This window comes from Anopheles ziemanni, chromosome 2 (assembly GCF_943734765.1).
Source record: "Anopheles ziemanni chromosome 2, idAnoZiCoDA_A2_x.2, whole genome shotgun sequence".
Classification (NCBI taxonomy): Eukaryota; Metazoa; Arthropoda; class Insecta; order Diptera; family Culicidae; genus Anopheles; species Anopheles ziemanni.
The window spans coordinates 82,799,660-82,826,164 of NC_080705.1; the positions used below are offsets into that span (position 1 = coordinate 82,799,660).

The 26,505-nt window shown below is 47.2% G+C and overlaps 1 protein-coding gene across 9 annotated transcripts in view; it reads left to right on the forward strand.

Moving 5' to 3' along the window:
* LOC131282416 (CUGBP Elav-like family member 4) overlaps positions 1 to 26,505 on the forward strand; it is a 337,934-nt gene that overhangs the window by 175,217 nt on the left and 136,212 nt on the right. Inside the window, exon 1 of one of the 9 annotated variants that reach the window (XM_058311875.1) lies at positions 7,278 to 7,410. The exons of the other annotated variants lie outside the window; for them this stretch is intronic. Coding sequence (XP_058167858.1) covers positions 7,354 to 7,410 — 57 coding nt within the window. The 5' untranslated portion in view covers positions 7,278 to 7,353. Of the gene's footprint in view, positions 1 to 7,277; positions 7,411 to 26,505 lie in introns of those variants that run through there. 9 annotated transcript variants of the gene reach the window in all.

The following is a 26,505-nucleotide window of genomic DNA, read 5'->3' on the forward strand; positions in this document are numbered from 1 at the left end:
CCGGCGGAAGTGTAGGCACAGTGAAGGAAAAACAAAACATAAAACCGAGAAACAAGTGGAAAATTCGACACAAACACACACTCACATGGTGTGCTGGAAAAATGACCACCCCGCTCCGGTGGCGGCATCCGTCCATCTCCGTTCGCCTGTCACAATGTTCATGGCCGGGTGCGCTCGGCTGTAAATGAAAAAGGATGGGTGGAACGGTGGAAATTTCTTATTTCACGCTTTGATGGAATTATTACGACATTTCGAGATCATTATCGGCGATAAGATTCTAATACATTTTGTCTCGTGCGTCCACAATTCTTGGGTGGTGTGGCAATGAAGAAGCAAACCATGGACCGCAGTTCGTTGAATCGCATTCCCGGGAATGGACGGGGAAGAAAAACATCCTGATATGGCCTTCCGCCGGAGCATCCTGTCGGGGTCTGTCAATTTTCCGTCCGTCCCCGGGAAGACAAAACCGTTGGGCTGCTAGTTCGGTTGCGCACGGTTCGTTTGGTTTCCCGTTCCGCGGCCGAATAAACCTATTGGAATCAAATTATACTTTTATTTATGACACCTGACCGCTCCGGGGATCTACGGGCAGGTTCGTTTGTGAAGCAGGACGGAGGTGGCGCGAACAAGCGAAGCGAGATGTGCCAAAACCGATACTGGTCATATTTTTCGCTCCAAAGCGTCCGGAGAGGTGAACGATGATCAAAGAAGTATGAATTATGTCCAAAAGAAGGCCGTTGAAGATGTAGCGCAGTGAAAATAAATTTGGGATTTTATTTAACGCCAGTTGCGGAAAAATTCATTAAACATTTATGTTAATTTATTGCCAGCAAGATAATTGCTTTATGATTTAAATTATAACGTTTCAAAAATGGTTTAAATTCTTCATGATTGGTATAACAACGTAGGTGCCAAGTAGGCTACTCTGATTAAGAGGACGTGGGTTGAATTGTTGTTTTCCGTCCGTAATATTTTTTTTCCTAAATTTGAATCGACCAAAAACATATTGCTTGGTGGAGAAACAAAAGCACTGCCCACTTTTTTGCCAGATGATCCTCGAGGGTACGGTTAATTAAATTAGCTTGAAAAAGGATCCTGCACCATGATGTGCACGAGCCACTGTTGACAAGGTATCGCTGCTGCTGCCTGCGAGCAATATCACTTCGAAATATGATAAGATTTTCAATGAACTACCAAGAAATGGTCCGAGACGGGGGTGGATAGCAAAACAACTACCGGACATTCAGTCCCTAGCCGAGGTAAAAAAAAAACAAGATGCAGCACAAATTCTAAGCATATAAATAAAACCACGACACTTGAGTTGAGCTGGCCAGTGCTCCATCCTTGGGCGAGAATCAACATCGCCGCTCAAGTTCCCGGTACCGTCTTTGGCGGAAGGGCGGAAACACAAGCCACGGCACGCCCGTTCACCACACTGGAAGCTAATTAAAACCCCGAAGACGGGCCCGGTCAGTCTCGATAAGTTCTACCGGAGCCGGGAGTGTAAAAGATCCGCGGCCAAAACAAAACAAAAATCTTACACCAAAGACCGTACCATATTCATCGGATGCGCCGAAGCAAATCTTATTGCCGGATCACGATGGACGCTTCCCCCCCCTCTCCTCCTCCCTTAGGGGGTGGCCTACTGAAGGACACTCGACCGACGATGGCTATGGGCACAAAACAGGAAACCCCCCCGGGTGAATGCTGATCCCTCCCGAAGTGGTTCGCTGTTTTGCTGCGTTGTTTTAATAAATATCCAATTTCTTGGCATCATCGTTGGCAGGTCGTTTGCTTTTTGACTGTATGTTGTTTTTTTTTCTTCTCTTGTCCACCTGTCCACGAAACACTTCAAGCCAAGAGATCAGGATTTCCTGGATGATGCTTTACGGAACCGAAAATATCATCGTTTGGCCGGGCGTCTTGGTGGCGTCCTACAAGTAAACACGCTTGTAAGAAAACAAGGTATCAGATGCAGTCATTTGATCATGATAGCAGCAGAAGGATTTGCATTTTTTATGTTTTAGTTTAACAATTTTTTCCAGACACAACTTTGACTAACCGAAATTGGCAAGAAGTAAATATTGTTCGTTCAACAAATATTATTCAGTTAAAATTGTATTAATCTTACTGAGCTTTTCAAACGTTTCGACACAATTATTTATGAAGCAATCAAGCAATGACAATGTTTCTTCTTTATCTCCTTGTGCATCGTAACATGTCTCGGTTTTTCCTTTTAATTTTGCACAATAATAAAGTACTTCTACTGGTAGTCAATCTTCTCTCCAAAGACTTGAAATTTAGCGACCATATGGTACGTTATCATGCAATCGACGAGATCTAACAAAACAAAACACTTGATACACGCATCCGTGCACCGACACACACAAACACCGTTCACAAGTTGCTCTCTCTCTCTCTCTCTCTCTCTCTCTCTCTCTCTCTCTCTCTCTCTCTCTCTCATGATTTTCCTCGTGTGTGTAGGTGCACTTTATCCGCTGCCAACGCCACACGCTTTTCCCTCGCGTCTTATTCAGTCATCGCCTTCGTCCTCGCGTTGGTTACATTCTTGCGCTTCCGCTTCACCACGCGAACCATCTCGAGCGATGGAGCGCGGAGAACCGTGTGGCACGGCAAGCGGAAGTGATGCTGCTGAGCTGGCATTTTCATCGGGCGACGACGGGGCGAGAAAGCGCCAAACAACAAACCTGGCCAGTCTATTGACTTCCGCAGAGCGGCGTCTCGGAGTTTCCCGAAACGGGGACATGAACATGGAGGCATTCGTGTACACATACCCTATACGCGCGCACACCCACTCACACACCTATGGTGGGTAAACGGTGGAGGGTTTTTCCGTCCGAAAAACCTCGGCTACATCCGCATTCCTCAATTTAACTTTGCTAATTTATTTAATGACTACTGTACCGTAATGAAGTCATAGCGACACGGAACCGCGAGTTCGGTTGCTGGGAAAAGGGGGAAAAAGTAGGGACAGTTTGTGCGACAGGAAGGAAGGGAAGCGGGGGGAGAGAGGGCGGCCGGTTGGAAAGGGGCAGCGTTTCTGTCAGGATCAAAGGGGAAGTCGTACGCAAAAACAAACTCCTGTTATGTTTCGTGGGAACTAGACGCACACACACACACACACATACACACACAGAGACACAAACACCGGAAAAAAGAAGAAGAACGCTGGGAAGGAAAAAAAAAACTCTCCCACGTTCAAGGGAATCCTCGAACAACGAATCGCTAGGGCACAAACCCGAAGCGGCCGTAAGCGTCCTGCTTAAGCGTTTTACTGCCTCCAAACGAACGAACGGAATCCATAGATCATTGGAAAGTTTTGCGTGTTGTGAGACACAATTGCCAGCAAAAAGAAAAACAAAACGAAAAATAACCAATGGAAAGGGTTCGTGCGGAAGAAAACTGATCAAGATGATACCGATGATAAGGCAATTATGGGTGCAGGGACGCAACACTAACGCCCGCACGTAAAGGGCTCCGAACCAAAACATAACCTAAGCAGGAATAAAAAGGTAACTCTTTGAAATGGAAGGGAAGAAAAAACTCACCCCGTAATGTACAACATGTGATAGGGTAAGAATTATCGATTTTTCGCCCACACCGAACAACATGTGTCGTCGGCGTTATCGGGACGGAACGGAAGGGGTTTTATCGGAAAGCTGTGTTGCGTTGGGTTTATCTACGAAAGCGATCTGAGTCAAATCTAAACAGTAAGGTTTTTTTTCATACGGACGCCATACGGTAGACACTTTCATGCAGTCGATGTTAAACTTTTCACAGAGTCTTTTAAAAGCCATCGATTTTCATTGAGCTGTTTTTAAAATTGATTATTCAATAACCTTTTTTCAGAGAAAAATTCAACATCTGGAACTAATAAATCAAACAAAAACACCTTTTACGGCCTTGTAGCGATTCGCAGGGTAATAATTCTGGTGAACATATGTCAGAAAAATGTCTTCCTCCATTGGAGCATACCCTTGGACTATGTTGTGAGAGGAAATAATTTCAACATTCCGAGCCCTTCAGCTTGCTGTTGGCATTAGGCCTTCCGTCATCATGAATCCATCATTAGATCAATAGTGGGATAAAACACTATCCTCCAATGGCGCGGGGTCAGCCCAAAAAACCCCGAAAACCTCCACGTTGCATTTCCCAACCGAAAACACCGAATTTCCCTACAAAGGGCAACCCCTAACCTAGCGCGGTGCGAACGGCGGTGACGGGCGGCCAGAGGAACCACATTGATTAGAGTTCCGCTCCGGACGGTCGTGTGTGGTGCGCATGTTTCGCTGCCGGAAAACCCCGCCTCTGTGTGTAGAGAAAGGTGCTGCCCTGCTGGAAAAGCGTGTGCAGTGCCGTGCTTCGGGGAAGATGTATAGGTCACCGTGTCGTCGTCGTCGTCGTCGTTGTCGTCGGTCGGTCCGGCGCTCGGTTTCGGTCGAGCAGCGTTTTTCCCATCGTCGGCGGCAAATTATGTAACGTTCGGCTTTGCAGGAGAATCAACAGTCTGCCGTTTTGCGAGCCGAAACCGAAGCCCTGCCTGTTTGGTTGGATGCCCTTTCCGTCCATGTGTTTGCAGGAGGGCACGCGTTGCACCTGCGCGATAGAAGCCATCCCCCGTCGTCGAACTGGCTCTACACACAGTGTGTGGGTGTGTCTGTGTGTGTGTGCGTGTGTTTTATCTCGCATCCTGCCGGCAGATGGCAGTAGCGTACAGGGCTCGCAGGGCCGGTCGGTACAATGTGGCCACTTTGTTTGGCATCGCGTGTTTACGTCGGTACGCTGGTGTTGGTTTGCCCACCCTTTTCCCCACGGGTGGAGAAGGTACGCTGCCCGAACCGTGAACTGCTCGAATTTCGGTTCGCCACCTGCCGTACACTGCTCGAACTCAACGAGGATGTTCGTGCGAATGGAGGAGAAAAGAAAAAAAAACACAGAGCCACCAAAATTCGAAGGGGAAATGTGAAGGATTCCAATCCTTTTCCACCACCGTCTCCCATGCCCGCGGTCCTCGGCTCGGGTGTCGGGTTTTTCCGAGCCACGAACGAAGGCAACGAATCGAGCGAGCACACGAGCGGCACGGGCCGGTAGACGGGGGGGGGTGAATTTTCCGGACCGAGCCGACCCGAACACGGTCACCGCCAGCGCTCGGCAGGCCAGGAACGGGAAAAACCCGAGCGTGCTGCGACCGCGCATCGTTTGTCGCTGGCAAAACGCGGCCACCCTCGCGAATGAAGCCGTCCTCCGGCTGCTCTACCTACTTACAAACAAACATTAGATCTCAGTCTACAATTGAGTTTTGTATAGTTAAGTCGTGATCATATACACTTGTTGTTTGTTGTTATATTTAATTATCTGTCTATAAACTGTGTCTGTGTTTTCCGGAGCAAAAGCACGCGCCGCAAGCGTACCGCGACCACGCGAAAGCCAGCGCCATCCTAACGCCTGCCACGCGACAAAGCGATTCGTGGCGGTGGAGACGGTGGCGAGAAAAGCACGGGCTGAAAAACAAAAAAAAATCCCACCCGGAAAAACCAAAATTCGACGCAGCGAGCGACGCAACAAGATCGCAGCGAGAAGATCTTACTTACGGTACGGTCGCTAGTTTTCCTTTCGTCGACGCAAAATCCGCACGGTTCCGTCCCTTCTGTCCGTGTAGTTCCGGCCAGTGTGTGTGTGTGTGGGTGTTCCCTTCGTTCAGTGCAGTGTGTTCGGTGATGCCACGTGCGAAAACGCACCCCAATTGTCCTCGATCTGCGTGAGCCAGTGGCCCAAGACTCGCTTTCCGCCAGCAAATGATCGATTCGCATCGTGCTCTGGCGGTTTGTTGATCAACCAAACCAACGCGCACCAGCTGCGCCTCTTAGACATGCCCCCCAGCCATTGGCTAGCGGAAGAAAGTAAAACACATCTTCCCACTTCACTCAACGCTTCACGGGCGATTGCAATATTTCACTGTCGAACGAAAATAATGACGTTCCTTCGTTTCGATCGAAGGAAAATTGAATCATCGAGCGCTGGAAACTGTTCCCTGCCCTGGAACAGCCGAGCGCATCGAAGTCACTTTCCGAGCCAACGGGCGGAAGCCAACAATATGTTAGCGATTCCGGCTTTTCCAGCCCCGCGTCTCATTATTTTTATTGATGAGCATATTTATCATAAATTTCGAGAGTGGCAATTTTTCTTCGTCTTCCTGGGCGATGCTCAGGATCAGGGGCTTTCCGTATCCCTAGTTCCCTTGTTTTGGACCGAGTGAAAGTCTGGGCATGGTGAAGTTTACTTGGACAATCGAAGCAAATTGGGAAAGCTTCGATAAATCATCGTTGAGATTAAAGCCTCCCATAGATTTTCCAGTTTCAGTGTTTGTGGCAAAATTTTCAATTTGAAGAAAAATTGCTGCAAGATGGTGTAATATGTCTCTCATGGCAAATGAGTTTTTCTCGTAGTTCCCTACGTACAATCAAAACAAAACAGGCTTATTTTTTCTAAAAATTATGATACAATAGTTTAAAATATTTTCAATCAATTGAAGCACAACATAAAAAACTCAAATGAGAATTTAAAAACCAATCTCGAACAAGCAAAATAATTTGAATTTATTTCCCTTGGACCTCATGACTTATTTAACATAAAACATATTTTTCTTGATAGGTGTTTGAAAAATTGTGAAAAGCATTCGTGCGAAGATCCGTGATCACCACCAGTGAAGTGAAGACAGATGATGCAAATTTAATGATAAACTCAACAATTGTGCAAGCGTGTATGTAGAAATCAATTGTAAAATTTTTTAGGAAAACTCGTTCCTAAGATCAACAAACACAACAGTGTAAAGTGAAACGGAGTTGTAGTTTGTGAGCTTTGAGTACGGAAAGCGATCGTATCGAAAAGCTAAAGGAAGAAAATTTCAATCTTTGCGTAGTATAAACTTACTTAAATTTCGCTAGTAGACTTTTTGCAAGTTCCATAATAAATATCGTCCTATAGTTAAAAGAGTCCACTAGGGAGCTTGAAGTTCAGATTGCTCGATAAAATCAGCCCCGGGGGTTGTGTGCAGCAGAACGGAATCTAAATCGTGCGTTCATCAAGTCAAATCCGAAGTGTACGTCTTGAACGGTTTGATTGCGCTCGAAAGTCACGGTCACGCGTAAACCTAACATTCCTGCAAGCTGCCGAACTTGTATACTTACTGTTCAAAGACAGGACAAACGCATAGTTAAAGTCCATATTGCGAGCATATCGGATCGCATAAAGACTCTGGACAAGCAGAAGTGACCTCAACCGTTCCGTATCATCGTTTCCAGTTGTTCATCGAGTGAAATCAATACATTCCATATGGTTCACATGATAGAAGTTGTGCGCCAAGGGAAAGTTGACTTTCCTCAAGTTATTGTAAGTACTCTACAATATTTAATGCTTATATTGTTTTCATAATGTTTTGAGTTGAGTCTCTGAATAATGTGGTTTAGTGTAGTGAAAGTCACTTTTTTATGAAATGTGGCTGTTTTTTTTATCACGACCCAAACTTGTGCATAAATATTTCAACAACCACTAAACATGTTGTTAAATGTAATACTTGTTAAAGTCCTCTCGGTCATGTTAAATCGCTCTAAATCGCTCTAGCTGAAGTACTTTCAAGTACTTTATAGTTTTCTATACAATGCTTTAAGTGATATAAATCAAGTATTTATTAAAGTGTGCAGTTTTTGCTGATGCAAAGAAAATTATTTTCTTTTGAGATTATGCACCATATGGTTCGTGACTGAAGATTCTCTTCAACAGAAAGCAAAATAAATAAAATGAATAATTTTCCATGCTACCCTTCACAACTGTGCCGTAGTTTCGATTGAATTTCCTCCGGTGACGAAAGATGGTTTCTGCTATCAAAAACAAACACAAATATTATTTCTCAGCATCGCACAAACATGCCCAACCTTGTGGGTCGCCTGCTGCCTGATGAACTTTGAAGGAATTTCGCTTTACCCAATCGATCTTCCGGACCACTGGTCGGCCATGTGACGAGGGTTGCGAAACCAGAGCCACCGTGCAGCGAAGAAAAGAAACTGTGAAGAATATTAACCAACACGAAAAAAAAAAATTGGAATGAAACAAAAAAGAAACAAAGAAACCAACAACGGAAACAAATAAACACATACCAGGGTGGGTGCACGCGCCAGCAAGATGACGGCCAGGAGAAAATAGCTGGACCACATCACCACCCCCATAAAGCATTTCATTCATCCGTTTAAATTTTTATCGATTTTCACATTATGTTCCACGTAAACAACAGTTTCGTCCGGTGCCGGTGGTGTGGTGTGGGATCCGGATCCGTACGTACGTACACGCACATGCATCGTTTTCAGACCCGGAGATAGTGAAATTCCTGTAGGGTGAAGTGAAACAGACCAGATATCTGGCCAGCGGAGAGAAAAAACCCGGTTGCCAACGCTTCTTTATCTTCACAAGAATCCATCGGATCGGTGCGTGAGAGTGATGTGTTGTGCTGGGTTGCGGGCGCGCGTGGCAGGGGGTAGAAAAAGGTCTTCCCCGGAAGTAAGGGATGAACGGGAAAATAAAAACGAAGCAACGAAGGCGAAACACAACCCCCTCCCCCTTACCGAAAAATCCTCGCCCAACGATAATGTTGATGCGTAGGGAATAAAAATTTCCAGCAATCATTCTCGTTTCCGACTCCGAGAAAACCCCCATTTTGTGTGCCCTTTTTCCACGGCAACAGCAAGTGGATATTGAAACCGTTCAAGTGCCAGGGAAGTGGCTCTGGATGCTGGAGAAATTCTGGTACGGGAGTTACTTTCTCCCAGGGAAACGCGAACCGTAGGCGGTGTGGAAAGACGATGGGTGAGAAGAAAACCTCGCCCAAAGTGGCAGAAATATCGTTTCTTCTGCTCCCCCCGAAACCGAATGACCGCTCCGACCGGGGAAAACGTAAACGACCATAAACATAAAACCTTGTAAGCAACAAATCCATAAAATCGGTTTTCCATCCTGAATGTTGCCAATGGATCATGTTCCCTTTGGCTGGAAGTGGAAATTACGGAAAGCAACCACCCCCGAAACATTTCGGGGAATAGAAAATAATCCAACCCGTTTAAATTGATGGGTTGCGGTTTTTCGCTGAAGGGAAATGGTATAAAATGAGCGACATTTTATCCCCCAACTCGGAGAAGCAAACGAGTGTTCGAGTTTCGTTGCATCGGCGTGCATCGGCGTGCATTGAAATCGTTAGTTTTCCTTTGCACCGGAGCCCAAGAAGGCTTTTCCCGCTAGTTTCCGTTTCGGCATGTTCGATTGCTTTCTTTTTTCTTATTTGTCGGGTAAACGTTTTCGGGCCCGGCTTCGAAGCGAGCCGAAGCCGACGGTAAAACACTACGACCCCAAAAGCGAACGAAAGGAGAGCGCTGGGAAAAGCGCAGGGAAACGAAAGAACCAAACAGCATATAGCGGCCCAAGGAAAACCACGAGCACTCCGGTTGTTTGCGCCCCGGAGCCCCCGGAGCGTGGGCTGCGAATGACAGAAAGGGCCAGAAAGCAAGTCTCGAATCCTTGCTGAATCCGGTCGGTGAGCGAACAGGCCCCGAAGCGGCCCTGCCGCGATGTGGCTATCGGACCCTTTCACTCACGCCCACGCGCTTTTCCGGCCGACTCGACGGCTCGAGATGCTCGAGAGCCGGTTTTCTTCCGTTCGTTTTTAGCTTGCTCCGAAAAGTTTCACCGTGCACGGCGACCCCCTCCCCCCTCGTCGGGCCGGTCGCCCGTTTTCCTTTGGGTTTGGTCGCTACTAAGAGACTACGACAACGACGATAACGACAAGGACGACGGTGAAGACGAATGCTCAGACCAGCCTCCTCCTCGGTGGAGCCTTTTTGTCGAACGCGTGCTCGAGCGGCGAAACGGGCGTTGGCATCCCGCTCGAGAGCCTCGCTCACGGAAAAGTGGGTGGATCCGTACACGCCGGAGCCTTCTGGCAAACCGTTTTCGGGGAAGGCAGCCTGTTTCATGAGCCTGCTTTCGTGAACGGCGACATCGGTCGATGCGAAGTACGAGGAAAACTACGCTCGCGGAGGTAATTTTTATTGCACACATTCCGCAAAGCAGACAGTTAAATGTGGATCATTAAATTTGCAACATCATTGGGCCGCAAGGAAAAATCAAACCGCCACCGGATGCCGAAGCTGGGCTTACGATATTCACGCCGCGCGCGCTCGGGTGCGTGTGCTTTAAGCAGGAGGGATCAGCATAAAAACAATGATAAAATCAAGACCGGGCCGGAAATCAGGCTCGTCGGCAGATTCGGGCGAAACTGAGGGCAAAGCGCTAGGCGAACGCAATTCCTGATGACGTCAGCGAACACGCCACTCGGAACAGCTGATCGTGGATGGTCTAGTTCTGCCGCTGCAACTCCCGCGCCATCGTCGGGTTTTCCAGGTGAAACCCCCTCGCTGGAAGGAAATGATACTTGTCACGCAATCTCGACTTTAATGGACGAGGGATGGATTTTTATCGCAAAAAAACGCAAAACGCGCCTTGGCTCTGGAAGTAACGAAGGGTGCGTTTTTTTTATATTCCTTTACATGACGTTGCGAGGAGTTTCTCGATGCGAACCATGTCGAAGTTGCGGGAAGAAAAGAAACCACCCACCTTTCACGTGCAAGAAAAACTAAAGTGTTGTAAAAACAGATTGGTTGCAGCATGGTATGAACGAAATCAACCGAGACACGCACTCGGGGCTTTATAAAGAGGAAAACACTTGATGCAAAAACGGGGTGTATATACGACACGGCAAACAAGCGGAAAAAATAGCAGACTCTTTAACGGTATTGTCGTGCTAATTAAAGCGTTTCACGAAAGCGTGGCTGTTCGGTTGCATGTTTAACGAAAGCGTCGTACTTACGAGCTAAGCTTTATTTTCAGTTCAGTGTGAACAGGGATTAGCCCGAAAGGGTTTCATGTGATTTTGATAGCATGTTTAAGTTTATTTGAAATGAAAATAGTCCACCTCTTTGCGTCACTTCTTTCATTGCGTGCTTTATATTGTAACTTTGACATTTACGTTTATCTGCAAAATTCACCTGGATTGTTAATCCTTTAATGCTGCACTTTTTAATACGTCCGGATTGAAGACTCTATGATTTTTTTTTCAAATAGAAGAAAAACCTGTTATACAAGGATGTTCATATGAAAAAATCTCTAACAAATGCACCAGTAAGCGAGCATCCAACCGAGTGTCAATTTAACGGTGTCAAATGGCAGCTTTCATATTCATATTTCATCATACGCAAGCAACAGAAGAGACTTCATCTTGCTGAAGGCTGCGAAGACGTCGCTGAAGACGTCGCTTAAAGAATAGAAAAATGAGCGCGCGAAAAATGTTCATTTTATATCGTGTTAATATTTTATCAACTTCATTCTTTTTCGCTTCCCGCGCTTCCCGAGGTTAGCGAGGGCTCGTTTTGAGATGGATGGAAAACGACCAGTCAAAACGGGGGCCATTTTCCGATGCTGGCTTTTCGTGTGTTTGTGTGGGAAAGCGACTTGTCGGGTTTTACGCTCGTCACGCCAGGGACAATTTAGCGTCGGATTTTGCCCTAACTTGGCTTCATTCGTCAAACCCGTGGCCAACTTTGAACGGGCTCGAGGCGGAATGTGTCGCGGGAGGGGTTTTGCGTCTTTATCTGTTTCGCAACCTATGCGGACGACAAAAATGACATAAATTGCTCGCACCAGATGAAATAAGGCGCTGCCCTGTGCGTCGCTGGGATGTTGCATATTTTATTACGCACACCCGCGGCTCCATTTCGAAACCTCCCCCCCCCCCCCCCTTCCACCCTCCACCCACACCCTGCTGGCCTCGGTTTCGAGTGGAGGGTTCCCGAGAAGCGGAAATCAATTCCTCTAAAAGATTTTGTTCCTTCCTTTCCGTCCGCTGCAAGGATGTCACATCGTAAATACACACCGAGGAATGAAAAATCTTATTAAGGTTCACCACTTAGGGGTTTTTTTCCACTACGCCACCGTGGCCGTATTTCATGCCCCTCCCCGGCCCGCCGTTGCACATCAGCACCACCACACACCGACGTCATATTTCAGTTTTATTTCTCCGCAAAAACTTCGCTTTAAAAGCTTCAGGGCCACACGGGCTTTTGCCACGTCGTTCGGCACCTTATTCCGGCCGAAAGGTGAGATCATCGAATTCTATCTGTCGAAAAGCTTGCCACCCGCAGCCCGCACCCGCACCCGGAACCGATATAAAGATGCGGGAAAATGTGCTTTCTATGCAAATGAAGATTAAGGTTACGGAAATATTTAAATTTTCTCCCGATGTCCGAACCTCCACCGGGTGGAAAGGGGCGGGGACCAGCTGGGCGGTGTGGTGAGACCAATGACAAACCGTGCGGTCGATGCGAACCGGAAGGCTTTTTCTCCTCGGCAAGGGATAATTTAAGAACGATGAGCCGAGCGTTGAAATGGGTTCCGTTTCGGGGTTAGTATGTTCGGAGCGATATTCGATTTGCAAAAAGTGTTTTAAAAAATATTTCCATCGGTTTAATTGAATACACCTGAGCTGTTTTTGATTTGGAAATAAATGTCGAAAAAATTTACTCGAAAACATGAGCACATGTTCTAGAAAACAAATGCTTATAATTTTTAAATTAACCTAATGCGCCCTTATTGACGCAATAATTATTTTCCTATCAATTACTTATTTTTCCTACCCAAGAACCACCATTTGCTGATTACTTATGTATTCTCCCAAAAAGACACTTGATTCGGGATGGCCCTCGGATTCGATTTCGTGCGAAGAGCAACTTAAGTTCCTTCGAAACGCGTACCCAATTTCCAATCAGCTGAATGATTTATGACCCACTTTAATAAAGAAAGAAAGCTTCAACCAACGCCGGCACGGAAGCGGGCACTTTAACCTCGCGCGGAAAAATTGAGCCATCAGCGGCCCGCTCCCTGGAGGGAAACTCCGAAAGAAAAAGCCAACGTCCGCGCGACGAAAATTGCTGTAATTATTGTTGCCTCAGTTCTTCAAGTCCTTCGCACTGAGTCTCTTGGTCGTTTGTAATCGAAGTGTTTTCGTGTTTCGGGAACCCAGCACGGTTTCGGGGGATGATTGGTCGAGTTTCGACAATAACTTCGGTACATGCCATGGATCTGGGCCCGCGGTTTGTGACCCTTTCCTTGTAAAGGAAACGTGAGATTGACGTGCTTTTGTGCGCGACCTGTCTCGGTGGGCGGGTTAGGGAATAATTTATTCAGCTTCGATGGCGGTGCGTGGCGTGACGTCCGGAGGGTGAAACTTCCGACACCGGAGGACAGCTGCGGGTGTGCTGTAGGGTGCGGTTTACATCACAGTGACAGCCAACGTTCACGCAACACGTGCCATCACTTTCGCCGGGCACGATAGAAGGAATGTGTTTGTATTTGTCCGTACACTTTTCCACCACTACGAAACGCATGTCCGAGGACATTTCAGGTGAAACCCTGGTAAAACATTCGTCACCAGCGAGTGCCGGGAGCTACGCACCCCATTGGACTTTTTTCGTTTTCTTTCCCGCAGAAGGGTGCAACCCCCTTCGTACCTACACGAGGACGTTGGCTCGACCGACGTGTTGCTCACATGTCACAATAGTATGCGCAGCTGGTTTCGATCCCTAGCTCATTTCCCTTCGACTATCCATCAAGACGGTCCGCTAACACATCCATCATCGTGTCGCAGTCCGTCTGTCTGTCGATGGTCGAGGGGTGGTTTCGGTATTTTATCAGTTGCCTCATCAAAGTTCTACTGCTTCAGTAGGTCGGGCGGAATAAGGGTTTCCCGAGGACAACCACCGCAGGTGCTCTCCCTCTTTCTCTCTCTCTCTCTCTCTCCAGCAACGGGGGCGATGACTGTCAACCCCTATAATCTGCTGGAAATAATTTAAATTATTGATAGCGTTCGCCGGGCGAACGTTTCTTTCGAGCGACGATTGAAATCCCAACGAGCCCGGCTGCGAAAGGGAAAACCGAGCACACTTGAAACTTTTCATTTACTAACCTTAAATTATTAAAACTCCTCCGAACGGTTGGCATCGGGGCGCAGATCATCATGACAGTTGTGCCATCGGAACGGAACGGCCCCTCGGACTGGTGGATAGCTTTAAGGAAGTGGTCGCTGGAGCGAGACGCACTAACCTTCCGAGTGTTGGTGTTCAATTATTTTTCATTTGATGACCGAGGGCGGAAAACGGGTGGGCCAGGCGGAAGGCGGGTGTGCAGACTTGCAGGGATTCGGATGTTGGTTTTTTGGATTGGCAAATTTCAATATTTATCTTTCGATGCTGTCGAAGTTTTCGTACTGGGAATACGTAATATGTTTTTCGAAAAGAAAAGTCAACGAGCTCTTTGATGGAATCTCCCATTTACTTGTTCATGTATTAAAGCTTTAGATGGATTGCTTAGTTATCTAAATTGCCAAACATGGCTTGTCGAACTGTGTATGTGTAAAATCTTCCTCGATAAAAGTGTTAATTACACGATTGCAGCAACAAGTAACTAATTTTAAACGAGGTACTACACATCCTGACCGGACTCAGATGACCCAACTTTTCCTACTAATGATGTATGAGACATTACACCCCCGGGTTCGTATAGCCATTCACCCGCCTGGTTATGACGACTTAAAATGCTTTATGCCCGTGCTCAATTACATCGACCCTCGGTGGGCTTTAAGTAGAGGGGGGGGGGGAGGTGGTCGGAAAAATGGTCGGATATGACAGTTTTTCATCCCGCAGCAAAGGGGAACCGTGGACGGGTGGTTCGGTTTTTCCGTTGTCAAAGCGATGTCGTTAGGAGGTACGAAATTAGAATACTTTATCAGGAGCCCATCCTAGTCGGTCGGCCGTAGGAAAGTGTGTGCGTGTGTGTGTGTGTGTGTGTGTGGGTTCGGGGGAAACAGTTTGATGATGGCTTCGGGTTTTTCGGCGGTTGCCCAACCTCCCACGCCTGATCCGTCGAAGGTCGGATGGAAATGGAAATTTACCAACACCAATATTATCATCATCGTCAAGGGAATCAGCAGCACCCATCATACTGCCCTCCCCCTCCCCCCCCACCTTTCATTACCCCGGGAGATGGATGAAGGTTTTGCGGTGTGTCTTTGTGTCTAGTACAGTGTATGTGTGTGCGTTGCCCTGGGGCTTGCCAAAATGGAAATTAGAACTTTACGAATGTAAGCATGCCCGGACAGGAAGGCGAATAAGATCGTCCTCGAGCTCGAAGCGTGCTGGCAGCGCGGTGAGGAATTCTCTCGAATGCCAATGGAGACGTTATTAGTGTCCTCGGCAACGCGTACACCCATACACCCAAAACACCCCGAGGTCGCCCACCAAAAAGGCAGAAAGGTGGAAGGCTCGACGAACGATGGGCCGGGAAGGCGAAATATGATGGTAATAAAAACAGTTGGCATGAGCAATCCCGCTTGTCGAGGCGGGGGATGTTGAAGCAGCACCTTCACCCAGACACACCCACGTACACACAGATCAGGTCACAAAGTATCTCACGGCAACGGCCTCGGAACATCATTTACATTTATCGATTTTTGACGATTTTGTGAGATAATTTGAAAAGTTTTCCCATCGATCGAAAAACGTCCTTCATTACGGCGCGTACTAGTATGACGAAGATAAATTCGAACCAGCCACTCTAACCTACGTAGCCGCGTTTTCCCCCCCATGTCTGCTCAAGTGCGGTGCACGTCGTCAAGAAGAACCAAGTGTAGGTAACGACCTGAAGTGGCTTCGGTGGATGTTTTTCCCTCCGCCCGTTCGAGGGCAATCTAATTTCCCAACTTTCCGCTGTAATGATGACATTTGATGCTGTCGAAAAGGAACGGAAGGTAAACCCCGAAGAATCGACGCACACACACACGCACACCCTCACTCACGAGTCGAGGACGACACTTTATCCCCACTTCACGTGAGTAGTGCCAACGATTGGCAACGCACGGTTGCAAATGCCACAAACAAAAACCCAAGCTTGTGTGCGGGATGTTTTTCTTTTAAAAACACACCGTGTTTCTTTTTTACTTGGTCTGGCACTTCGAAGCGGGCCAACAAATCCCCAGTAAATAAAGGATTTACTATATCTGCTCCAGTGCAGCCTCAGCATCGTAGCCTGACCTCCAGACACACACACACACACACTGGAGTGTTGCTCAAAATACCGGGATTAGCACCAACGTTACGGAATGGTCTGGAAATGGTCAAGAAAGAGAAGCCACTTCACATTTAGCACAACATTCACCGGAACGGAACGACATCGACAGAACCGAACCGAAGCTGAACCGAACACACGGTGGGAGGCAGGATGGAGGTGGACCCGGTGGTAAAAAAGGATTTCTCCAGTGGACAGTGGACATCCCAGCAGTCATCGAAACGACAGAAAAACGATGAGTGTCGACGAGTCCATTTTCGATCCCGGCCCCGAGTCGAGTGGGGTCGATTGTCGTTTCCAGCTCCGGGAGAGACCCGAGCACTCGAGATACTTACTTCAGCAGTTTCGGTATTTCGCTCTCATGTTCGAGAAGAAGAAAAACGAACCTCATGCACCCAATTGCACCGAGCGTTGGGTTTACGATCATTCCATCCAATCATATAATTTAACGATTATTGCAACGGAAAGGTCACTCGGGAACGGATGAAGATGGAGAGTTCTTTATCAGCCGTTGCCGAGGGGAACCCGGTGATTTTTTCCTCTCTTCTGCATCCTTGGAAGGGAGTATACAAAGAAGCATCGGAAAGCATTGGAAGAACACGAGCTTTGAGAAATCCTTTTCGTTGTTCCTGTTGTAGTTCTTCTTGGAGACTCACTTGTGAGTTCTTTGTAGTGCTTGATATCGTTGACGAAACTAGAGGTTATGGATTTACTTCTGGTTGCTTCCATTACTCCCGGGTGCTTTGTGTGTCCTGTACCTAACCACCACCGAGGTGAAGAGTTTATAGAGCTCGTTTGAAAGTGCATTCCCTTTTCGAAACCCCCCTCACCGGAAACCGGTCCGGCGTGGCGTGGTTGTTGCGCATTTGGAAGCAAAATTTACGGTGAGGCGGTGTGGCACACTATTAAATTCAATAGCTTCACAAACAGTGTCACTAACCAAAAAACACACTCGCGCACACATAGTGTTGGGTGAGTTGGGACTTCCGGGTTCCGGGGGGGCCCAACCATCCGGTGTCCATTATCGCTCGCTAAACCGCAAGGCGTGAGGTGCGAAAGCCACCGGGACAAAAAGTGACAATATATTCGAGGGTTTTAGTGCCGCCGTGCCGGACGCTCGTATACGCCACCGTGCGCTCTTTTGACACTTTATTGAGCAAGTCGATTTTATTTAAATTTTATACACCGAGTCCCACCGGGTGGAGCTCTGTGGTTTTCCGTTTGCGAACATTTCGCGTGGCCATGAATCTCTGGTGGGAAGGTTTTAGTGATCTTGCTATAGGGTGAAAACGACTTTTCCCTTTGGAAGCAAATCTAAAACCTAAAAGAAAAACTTGCGTGGGGGAGAAAACCGGGAAAACTCCCACCAACCCCAGGGTTGGTGGCGAAATTTATATTTATTGTGTGTTTATACATAAATCCGCACCGAAGACAAATAGCATTTTTCTGTATTTAATTTAATGCTCTCCTATCTGGGTGATTCGCTTAGCGGTTTTCCTCCGCCCCGAACCAACCTTCTCCCTCAGCTCCCACTACCCTACTTCTTAATTCCTCCCTTTCCCGGTGGTGGAACCGTGCTCTTTGTTGTTTGTTGCCGATTCACCGACGGAACCGACGTAGCGCGCCGTTCGAGATTTTTATGTTTAGTGAGTGCATAAATATTCTGTTTCCGTTTTATAAGCTCCTTTCCGTTCCGTTTTCTCCGCTGTTTCACGCCACTTGGTGGTGGTGGTGGGAGTGCGCGCGCGAAAGTCGTTTCCTTCCGGTTCTCCGACACTCGCTTCATGCCCCATTACGATGGCGAAGCAAAGTCTAGCTGTGCTTTTGCGGTGGAACGGCGTTTTGCCCGCGCAAATGGTAAATGGCCATTCGGCGTGCCCATTAACAGCTTTAACAGCCAAGTTGGGAAGCTTTAGCTAGGGTTAGGGGTGAGTTGGTCTCTTTTTTTTTCTTATCCTTCATGGTGCTTTTAATTGTCTGTTAATTTTGTGTCTTTAAATAATGTGCTGTGAAAAAATAATAGCAGTTCATACAGTGATGACTATAACAATAAAAAACCATCAAATGGTTTTATTCGTAAACCTTGTCAAACAGTTTTGTGATTTTCTATTTTACTTCCAAATGTTGCCTTTCTTTGTATATATTCTTCTCAACGGTTTTAATTAATTAAATCACCCATCAAACGGTGCACAAGGGAAACAAATTTTGCCTTATTTCAAAACCTTTAGCTGGCAACAATTTACTGGAAACACTCAGCTCTACCTGCGGTTCTGGAGATTCCCTGAATCCCCTTTGTGTGGCTCCCTACGGGGAAGGATTGGAAAGGGTTTAATTGGTACGTCTGCTGGGTTGAATGAGTTTATTACACGGCTCGCAAGCCCCAAACCATTGGAAGGAAACTCTGGGCCCACCGAAGTAAATTCGTTTAAAAGCTCATTTTCCAACTCGGGCTATTTTGGAGCTTTTCCTCTTTAATGTGCCTGTTGAATCGGTATCGGAATACGTTTCCATACAAACAATTCGGCATGGTGATGCTGAGGCTTTTTAGCATCATTTAACATACTAGAAAAAATGTTAGCCTAAATGTCTTCTAACTTTTCGAAAAAAAGGTTGGTGAAAAAAATACCAAACATTGGGAACACTTTTCGGTTTTCTCACTATGAAACCAAAATCTTTAACGACTCCCTCATTCTGTCCAATCCTACAATCAGTAGACACACGGAACATTCAAGCACACGTGCGCTACCGTTCCAGCCGGAACCTTGTCCTTCCCCATCCCGCTGAGGTTTCCAGCAATCGAGGCACACACGGCCATGTGCGGGGCAAGATTTTACGATCCGCTGCCCAAAACACATGCAATTGCCGTGGCGGTGGCGGTGATGATGATGATGATGCTGACCAGCGGCCTCCGCACTCCGGCCGAAGGTACACAACCGTGAAAGTGGTAGAAAATTTTATTTTCTCTTTCGCCTAAATAAATAAATTCAACCCAACCTGCCCCGTACGGGATTTTTCGTGGAGCGAACGGTACGAAAACTTACGTGTTTTTACGAGAGGACAGGATCGGGCCCCGGTCAAGATGGATGGATTGATGTTTCGGGCAGCAAAGGTTTTGGAGCCACGACAGTGCGGCGTCGGGGGTATTTTCCTTTTGTATGTGTGTATGTATTAAAGAAGGATTTTTTGTGTTGTTTCCCTTCAGCTCATCGGCCCAACAGGCACCAGGCGTTCGAGCTGCCCTCAAAGAGCATACCGAAGAGTAATAGAGGTTATTTATATAAATAAAACAATCCATTAATCCCTAAGCGGATCGGTACCGAGAAGTGCTCCAGTGGCCGGCGACGATGAGCAGACCTTTTTCGGGCAACCAGCATCATTCGATGGAAAGGTTCCGGAGGGGCGTTCGGGCTCCCGGGTGAATAGGGCGAAGATGATGAAAATTGTTTCTATTTTCGGCCCCGAGTCTTTAAACCTTCTGGTCTAGGATCGAAGTGGCTCACGGCTTAAAGTTTTAGAGCCCTCTTGTGGGGGAAAATGTATACAGTACTTGTAAATCCACAACTGCAAATACGATCACTAATATTTTATCGATACATTCCGTGCAGCCTTTTTTATGAGCGTTAAAACATTTATTTAAACTAAATATAAATAAATTTTTTGGTACACAACAATTGGAATAATATAAAAATCACAACGATCGAAAATATCATTAATGGCCCATTGGAAGATAATTAGTAAGATAAGCTGTAGTTGTCATTGAGGCTCATGTTATTAAATATTTTATTGATTATCCATTCGATCCGATCATGAACGCCAACGCTTTTCCTTTTAATCTATTGATTAGAAACGGAAACGCTTTCCCTATAATCTAATGATTAGACCTCATCAAGGCTATTCAGTGCAGCACTCACAAACTTGAGCCACGTATGATGATACATTTACCCTAGCTGGAGGACCATAAAACCCATCCCCTAACGAGAGTGGCCTTTGCAACCCGGATTCGCCTTTCAGCGCCGGCCGCGTCATTAATTATTGCACTAATAAACGATTCGGGTGACGTTTATAAAATCGTCGTCGACAGTAAGCGAAGATCAAATGGGGTTCACTTTGGTGGAATAATTTTTCCGTCTCGGCCGGACCAAAATACAGAAACTCTGGTGAAGGGGGGCGCCGACGTCGAGCGTAATGTCAAACATCCGGCACGGAATGCACATGCACCCTTCAACCACCCTTCATCGCGTTGGGGTGGCTCGAAAATGCCTCACACGACGGAGCGTGCTGGTATGGAACGTGTACGCACGTCGTCGGGATATGTCGGATCAACCTCCCAACCTTTCTCCCCTTCCCGGTGGGAAAAGCTGCAACAAGCAGCAAACAGGATCATTGTGGAATCCGGAAGCGTACGTAAAGCTACATGCATGACGTGATGCTGCATTCAACCCGAGAGGTAGCTCATGCACGCATACCATCGCATAAAGGACTGCATAATGGTATTTCTATTCACACACACACACACACACACACACACACACACACACACACACGCACGCACATGCACTGCCCAAGGTTTTCCCGGGACAAGGGCCGACCTCGGTGCCACATGCCACGCCGCTTTCACGATGCACTCCAATGTAACCGGAGTGCAAGTGCGTTCATTTACACACATTTACATTGTTCCTCGGTCCCCAGCCCAGGGGGAGGTGCGGGTGAGGCGGTGTACAAAGCAATGCCAGCAGCAGCAGCAGCAGCAGCAGTCGTCTCTTCGACTCGCTGTAATGGATTGAAACCGTTTCCGACGGGCGAGGAGGAAATCTGCATACTACGCCACTTGCCAGGGACGGGCACGGATGTGAGCTGGAAGCGAATGTTACAAAACCAGAGCGACATAAACAGTCGTTCCGTTCCGCCGCTAATGTGCCTCATCAGGCCCAAGCCGAAAGCCAAGATCAGACCACATGAAACCAGAACTCCGGTCCTGCGGTTACGTTTGTCGTTTGGAAGCACTATCTGTGGCCCGGCTTTGCATATACCTTACGTTTCCGTTATCTGCTCGTGGTTCTCGTGCAGGAATGAAACAGATTTTCCACCACGCGAAGGAAGTGAGATTTGGGGGGGAGGGGGCAAATGAATTGAGTCGGGTAAATAATGTTACCCTTCAGCGAGTAAGTTATTTCTCTTTAACCTTATCGGATCCACTGTAGCAAAGCGGGATTCACTTTTCCACAGATACTGCTCGGGTCGTGAGTTGGAATGCGCTTCTTTGAAGGATTTCCCTTCCGTCCAATTTTATCTCGTGACACAAAACAAAGCCAACGTGCGATCGGGTTTCTAAAGCATTACCAAACACGGTCACTGAAAATTACAGAAACCGTAGACGACCGTAGAAAATGTCGAGATAGTTCCTTGCCTTGTCCCCGGAGGACGATGTAATCTCTTAAGCCTTGAATTTGTCAAAGATGCTTGTATCATTTAACGAAAACGAGACTAACGACTGTTTGAAGGGAAACCTGTTGTTGTTGTTCGTGTTGTTGACGTTCTTTTTCCTTTTTCTATTTCCACTCCGCTCGAATTACTTCCCCAAAATCGGATCTCCTACCATTCCGACCGCACTAATGAGGGATTTTTTGTTCTCGCCGGTAAAAAGGCACAACTTTCCTAGGCAAGCGCTCGGACTTACCGGGTTTCCGACGTTGTTTTCCTTTTTCTGCAAAACCCTCGTCCTCCACTTGGGCTGGCCACGGAAAACTATTTTAAATTGCCCCAACAATGACTGCGAACAAGCGACCGAACAATTGTAGTCTCACTTTCTGGCGAGACCGCCGGGCGGGCGGCGCGCAAAATCAACAACTTAAATCCTTAATGACAACACTGTTGCTGGATGAGGAAAAGTTTACCGTCTCGGGTGCGACCGTTTCGCAAGCGCGCCGATCGACGTGCGACCGGTCGAGTCCTCGGTTGCACAAAGTCCAGTAATCTTTTGCCGGAATGTTTCTCCGAACGTTCGCGTTGCTTTTCTTTCGCCTTGCGGAAGCTTCCGCTTCACTACGATTCATCATACATCCTTGTACTATGGACGAGGGAAATGCACTGGAATTCGAGTGCAAAGAAGATCTTAAAAAGTACAATCAGGAAAACAATGTTTCTCCACCACCTACGCCCCAGAAGTTCTACCATGTCCTTCGGACGGCATCGACGCCTGTTGGTGACGGATTTTTATCGCTATCCAATCCTTTTTAATTGTGTCCTGCATCTGGAAGGAGAGTTCCCGGACAGTTGCGGAGTTGGCAGGAATGGTAAACTTTTGCTGATCACGCTTACAGCTTAACAGTTCGCTGCATTTCCCGGAACTTTTGATTCCGGCTTGTCTTGTGGTGTGCTGGCCACTGGTCGAGCTTGTTATCATGGTCAGCGACAGTTTATGAGCCATGTAATGGTGTGAACTATGTTCTGGAAGTCAGAGCAAGTTCATAAAATAAAGTGAAATTGAATGAAATAGTAAGTAATTCCAAAGCTCTTTGATGCAACATTATTACTAAAGTAAATAATATATTATGTCAATAAAAACACGAGCTAATGAAAGCTAACAATGTAGGTTTAGAACACACAACATTTATCAAAAACATTTAATTTATTTTATGTGGATTTCAAGTTCAGTCAATATTGTTGTTTGTCAACTGTAAATTATATTATGTAATACAGCTCTTATATCTTGATTTAGTTTGATGATAATTTTGATTTGATAATTCTAATTTTAGTATATTATTTTTCCAATACTTCACAAAGAAATGAAGCTCCCAATGACTCAAGTATTGTTTAGAAAAAGAGTCGTTGTAAAAGAATAAAGAATGCGCTCATACATTAACCATTGTTATTTTAGTACATCGTCATGCAATCCATACTTTTATTTTACAACTTTTGAAACGAATTTCCATACTGATTCCAAATAAGTCCGAACGCAAGTTGGTTGTTACGACAAAGGAAATTCAATTTATTACGATATCCTAATCGAGACAATCAATAAAATCCATCAAACTAGCCATTACGCATTCAACCGGTAGCCAATACCATTAGGCCAGTAAATGTGGCTTCATCAGGGTAACTACAACGCAACACGAGGCCAGAACACGGCCGCCTATCACGTGCCACCATCGTAATCAACCTGTCGCTAATCGCACTCGAATCGAAAGGGAATCTATCGGGTTGGTTTTTTGTTTCCACGTTCCCGTTCGAAAAATCGATAGCGGTGCGTGGTGTTTGAAAACCGGAGTGCACCGCAAGCGAAGGATTTCCCCAGAAAGGATTCAGTTCCGTGCGGGGTGAAGGGCACACGGGTCGGCCACGACGGTTATGATCCATCGCTGGGACGATTGATTTATATTTTATTACACCTAAAGAGGCGACGCGCGACCGGAAAAGCCGTTTGAAGCCATTACGCAATTCGGATGTCTGTACCGCGCCACCCCGCGCCTAGTGTCGGCGGGGTCGATTTTCCAAAACCGGTCACACGGACTAGGTTTCCGAAACATTTTCCCCAACACAAGACATATGCTCCCGCACCGTGCACGTCCGGTTTTCCACCGCTCCGCAGGCTCATTTGCTCGCTATCTAGGGAACCACAATGCGCTATAAACTTCCTGCCCTTCGGTGATACACGGCCAGCGCTTGCCCCTGCCCCAGCGCCTCACAAAACCCCCTCCCCGGAGGCCTTATCTCCGCCGAACACTTTGTTATAATCTGAAACATAATATAAATGGTAACTAATTACGTTAATGGACGTGTATTTGTGTTGCGTGGGCGCCCTTCGGACCCACGTTCCATTGTCATTCGCAAGCCACCCACACCGTACCTTCCACCCCACGCCCCCTATCACCCCTCTTCGGGAAATGAACGTCCCAGAGCGCTGTGGAAAAGCAAACCTAATGCACGATGCGATGCCGAGCCTGGGCCGCGTATTGGTTAATCATTTCTCCCGGACCCGGTTGGTTGGTCAACCAGGCCCGGGAAAACCTTACTTTTTCTCCGCGTCCATTATGGGCTGCTTGCCCTTTTCGGTCGCCCCAGTTGGTTGGGCGCTCTATTGTAAATCCACGCCGAATACTGCTGAAGGCGAGGATGAAGGAGGATTGCCGAAAAATGGCAGCAAAGGATGACTGCGGTAAAGATAAGCCGATCCGTAAGCGAGCGCAGGAAGCGAAAAGCCCCATTGCGTCGATTTGCTCTAATATATCATTCACTTTGAAAATTTATTTATTGCTTTTCGGACTCCCTCCCGACTCCCCGATCCTGAGCCATCTTTCTCAGCCCGGCCCGGGTCGTCGAGTAAATGCCGTCCGCATCTTGATCAGGATGCCCCTGGGTTCCTCGGGGTTGGTGCGCTCCGGATGCCCTGCAGCCCATTTGAATCGATCTTAGTAATTAATTAATTAGGCGAAGGCGAATCCTCGCCACTTGACATCGACTCTTTAGGCCTTTGAGGACGGAGAGAGCCGGGGTTTTCCTCGCGGAATTCACTCGCTCCATTCCGTTGCAACGCTCTAGGGGATGGTCGGAAAACTTCTGTTCGCTCGCGCTTCCCGCGTTTACCGGTTTTCCCTTTTGCGCCAGCTAGTTTGTTGTTGAAGAAGCGAACCAAAACCGCAGGCGCAAAACGGCAAAAACTTTTCCACCATCAATTTCCCAACCACACACACACACACACACAGTGGGGAGGCGGTTCTGGAAAAGTCGGATGTTATGTTGAGGATGGACTTTTCCGTTGGACATTTCCAAACGGCGGCGTGAACGGATGGTCCACCGGGACTCCGTGCTAAGGCGATAGGAAAGCGGTACGAAAACAAGGGAAAGGTGGAAAGAAAATTGCCAAAGAAAAACCCACGCCACCAGGGATGCAGTAGGGGTGGGGGAAAACAAAACCACTCCACAGGAAGGAGAGCAGAGAAATGCATTAAAATATTAAGTAAACATTCTCCATCATCTCGCGAGACACGCCAGCCTTTCCGGGGAGGGTGAATGGGAATGATGAGTAGGTGGGGGGGGGGGGGGGGGGGGGGGAGAATGAAATGAAAACCGCGGGGCAAAGTGTATCTTGAAATTGAGCAAGAAACCTTTCGCCGGGGAGTTAAGTTGACCAGAAGCGAGCCAAAAAAAAACAAAAGCACAAGAAAAAGAGTGAAAGATGGAAACCAGCGGAAAACTTGCTCTCCTCAGGGAAGCTAAGAAAATTGGCTTCGCAAATGGACGCACGACGGCAAAATTAGGCGAAAAGAAATGTTAAATGCGAAACCAGTTAAGATTACGATAATGCCCGCGCGGTGCGAGCGAAAGCAAGGGGTGTTTTTCCCCGCTACGCCAGCCAGAATAATTGTGAATGATGGAAGGGAAAATAATTAGATGTGTCTATTTATGAAAATAATTACCTGCCAAGTTTGCCAAGAGGGAAGCCTCACGGCTGGTGGAGCTTAATTTTATTACTCCAAACGGAAGTAAAACTTTTCAAAAGCAGTCTTAAGCAGCCTTCGGTGTCCTATGTCACCTGTTTGGAGAAATGAACGACCACATCCAAGACGCTTTCGTGCGCTTGCCAGACGACAAATTTAACCACAAACCTTTAAGACCAATTCCCTCTCCCTCCTTCCCTCCCCCTTTTCAGGGGAAAGCTTTCCGGAAACATTTCGATAACTCAGCGCCCGCAAAGAAAGTGCGCAATAAATGTGCGAAAAATATTTACCGCCCTCAGCCGGTGCGGCTTCCAATTTCTACCCATTTGCAGCATCGTTATGCGCGCTAAACAACGTTAAATTATGCAAAAGATTCAATTACTCCGGGGCCGCGCGCGGGCGCGAGATAAGATAAGAACATAAATTTACCGTTCGCCGCGGTGTTACGAGCCATTAAATGTTCTCATCTTTCACGTTGTTGTTCGCGCTTGTGTGCGCGTTTTGCGGTGCAGACCGCGAGTCCAGCTCCAGAGAAGTGCGGGCAGGTTGCGAATGGTGAGCGCCTTAAACGTTTATGTGGTTTGAAAAATTGGCTGCCAAAGCCACCACGGGCCGGGCGTTAGTTTCGAGGTGAAATTAAAACTCCCCCTTTCCCGTTGAGCGAAACGGAAGAAATAAAATACAAGCCCAAGAAACAAGGTCGGGAAAATGGGGGAACAAGGGACGCTGTTTGAATTTATCAAAGCGCATTCTGCGGAAGCATAAAGTATCGACAACGGCGCCACGCACCGTCCTTGCGCGCGAAGGAGAAGCTCGGCATAGGAAGCAAGTC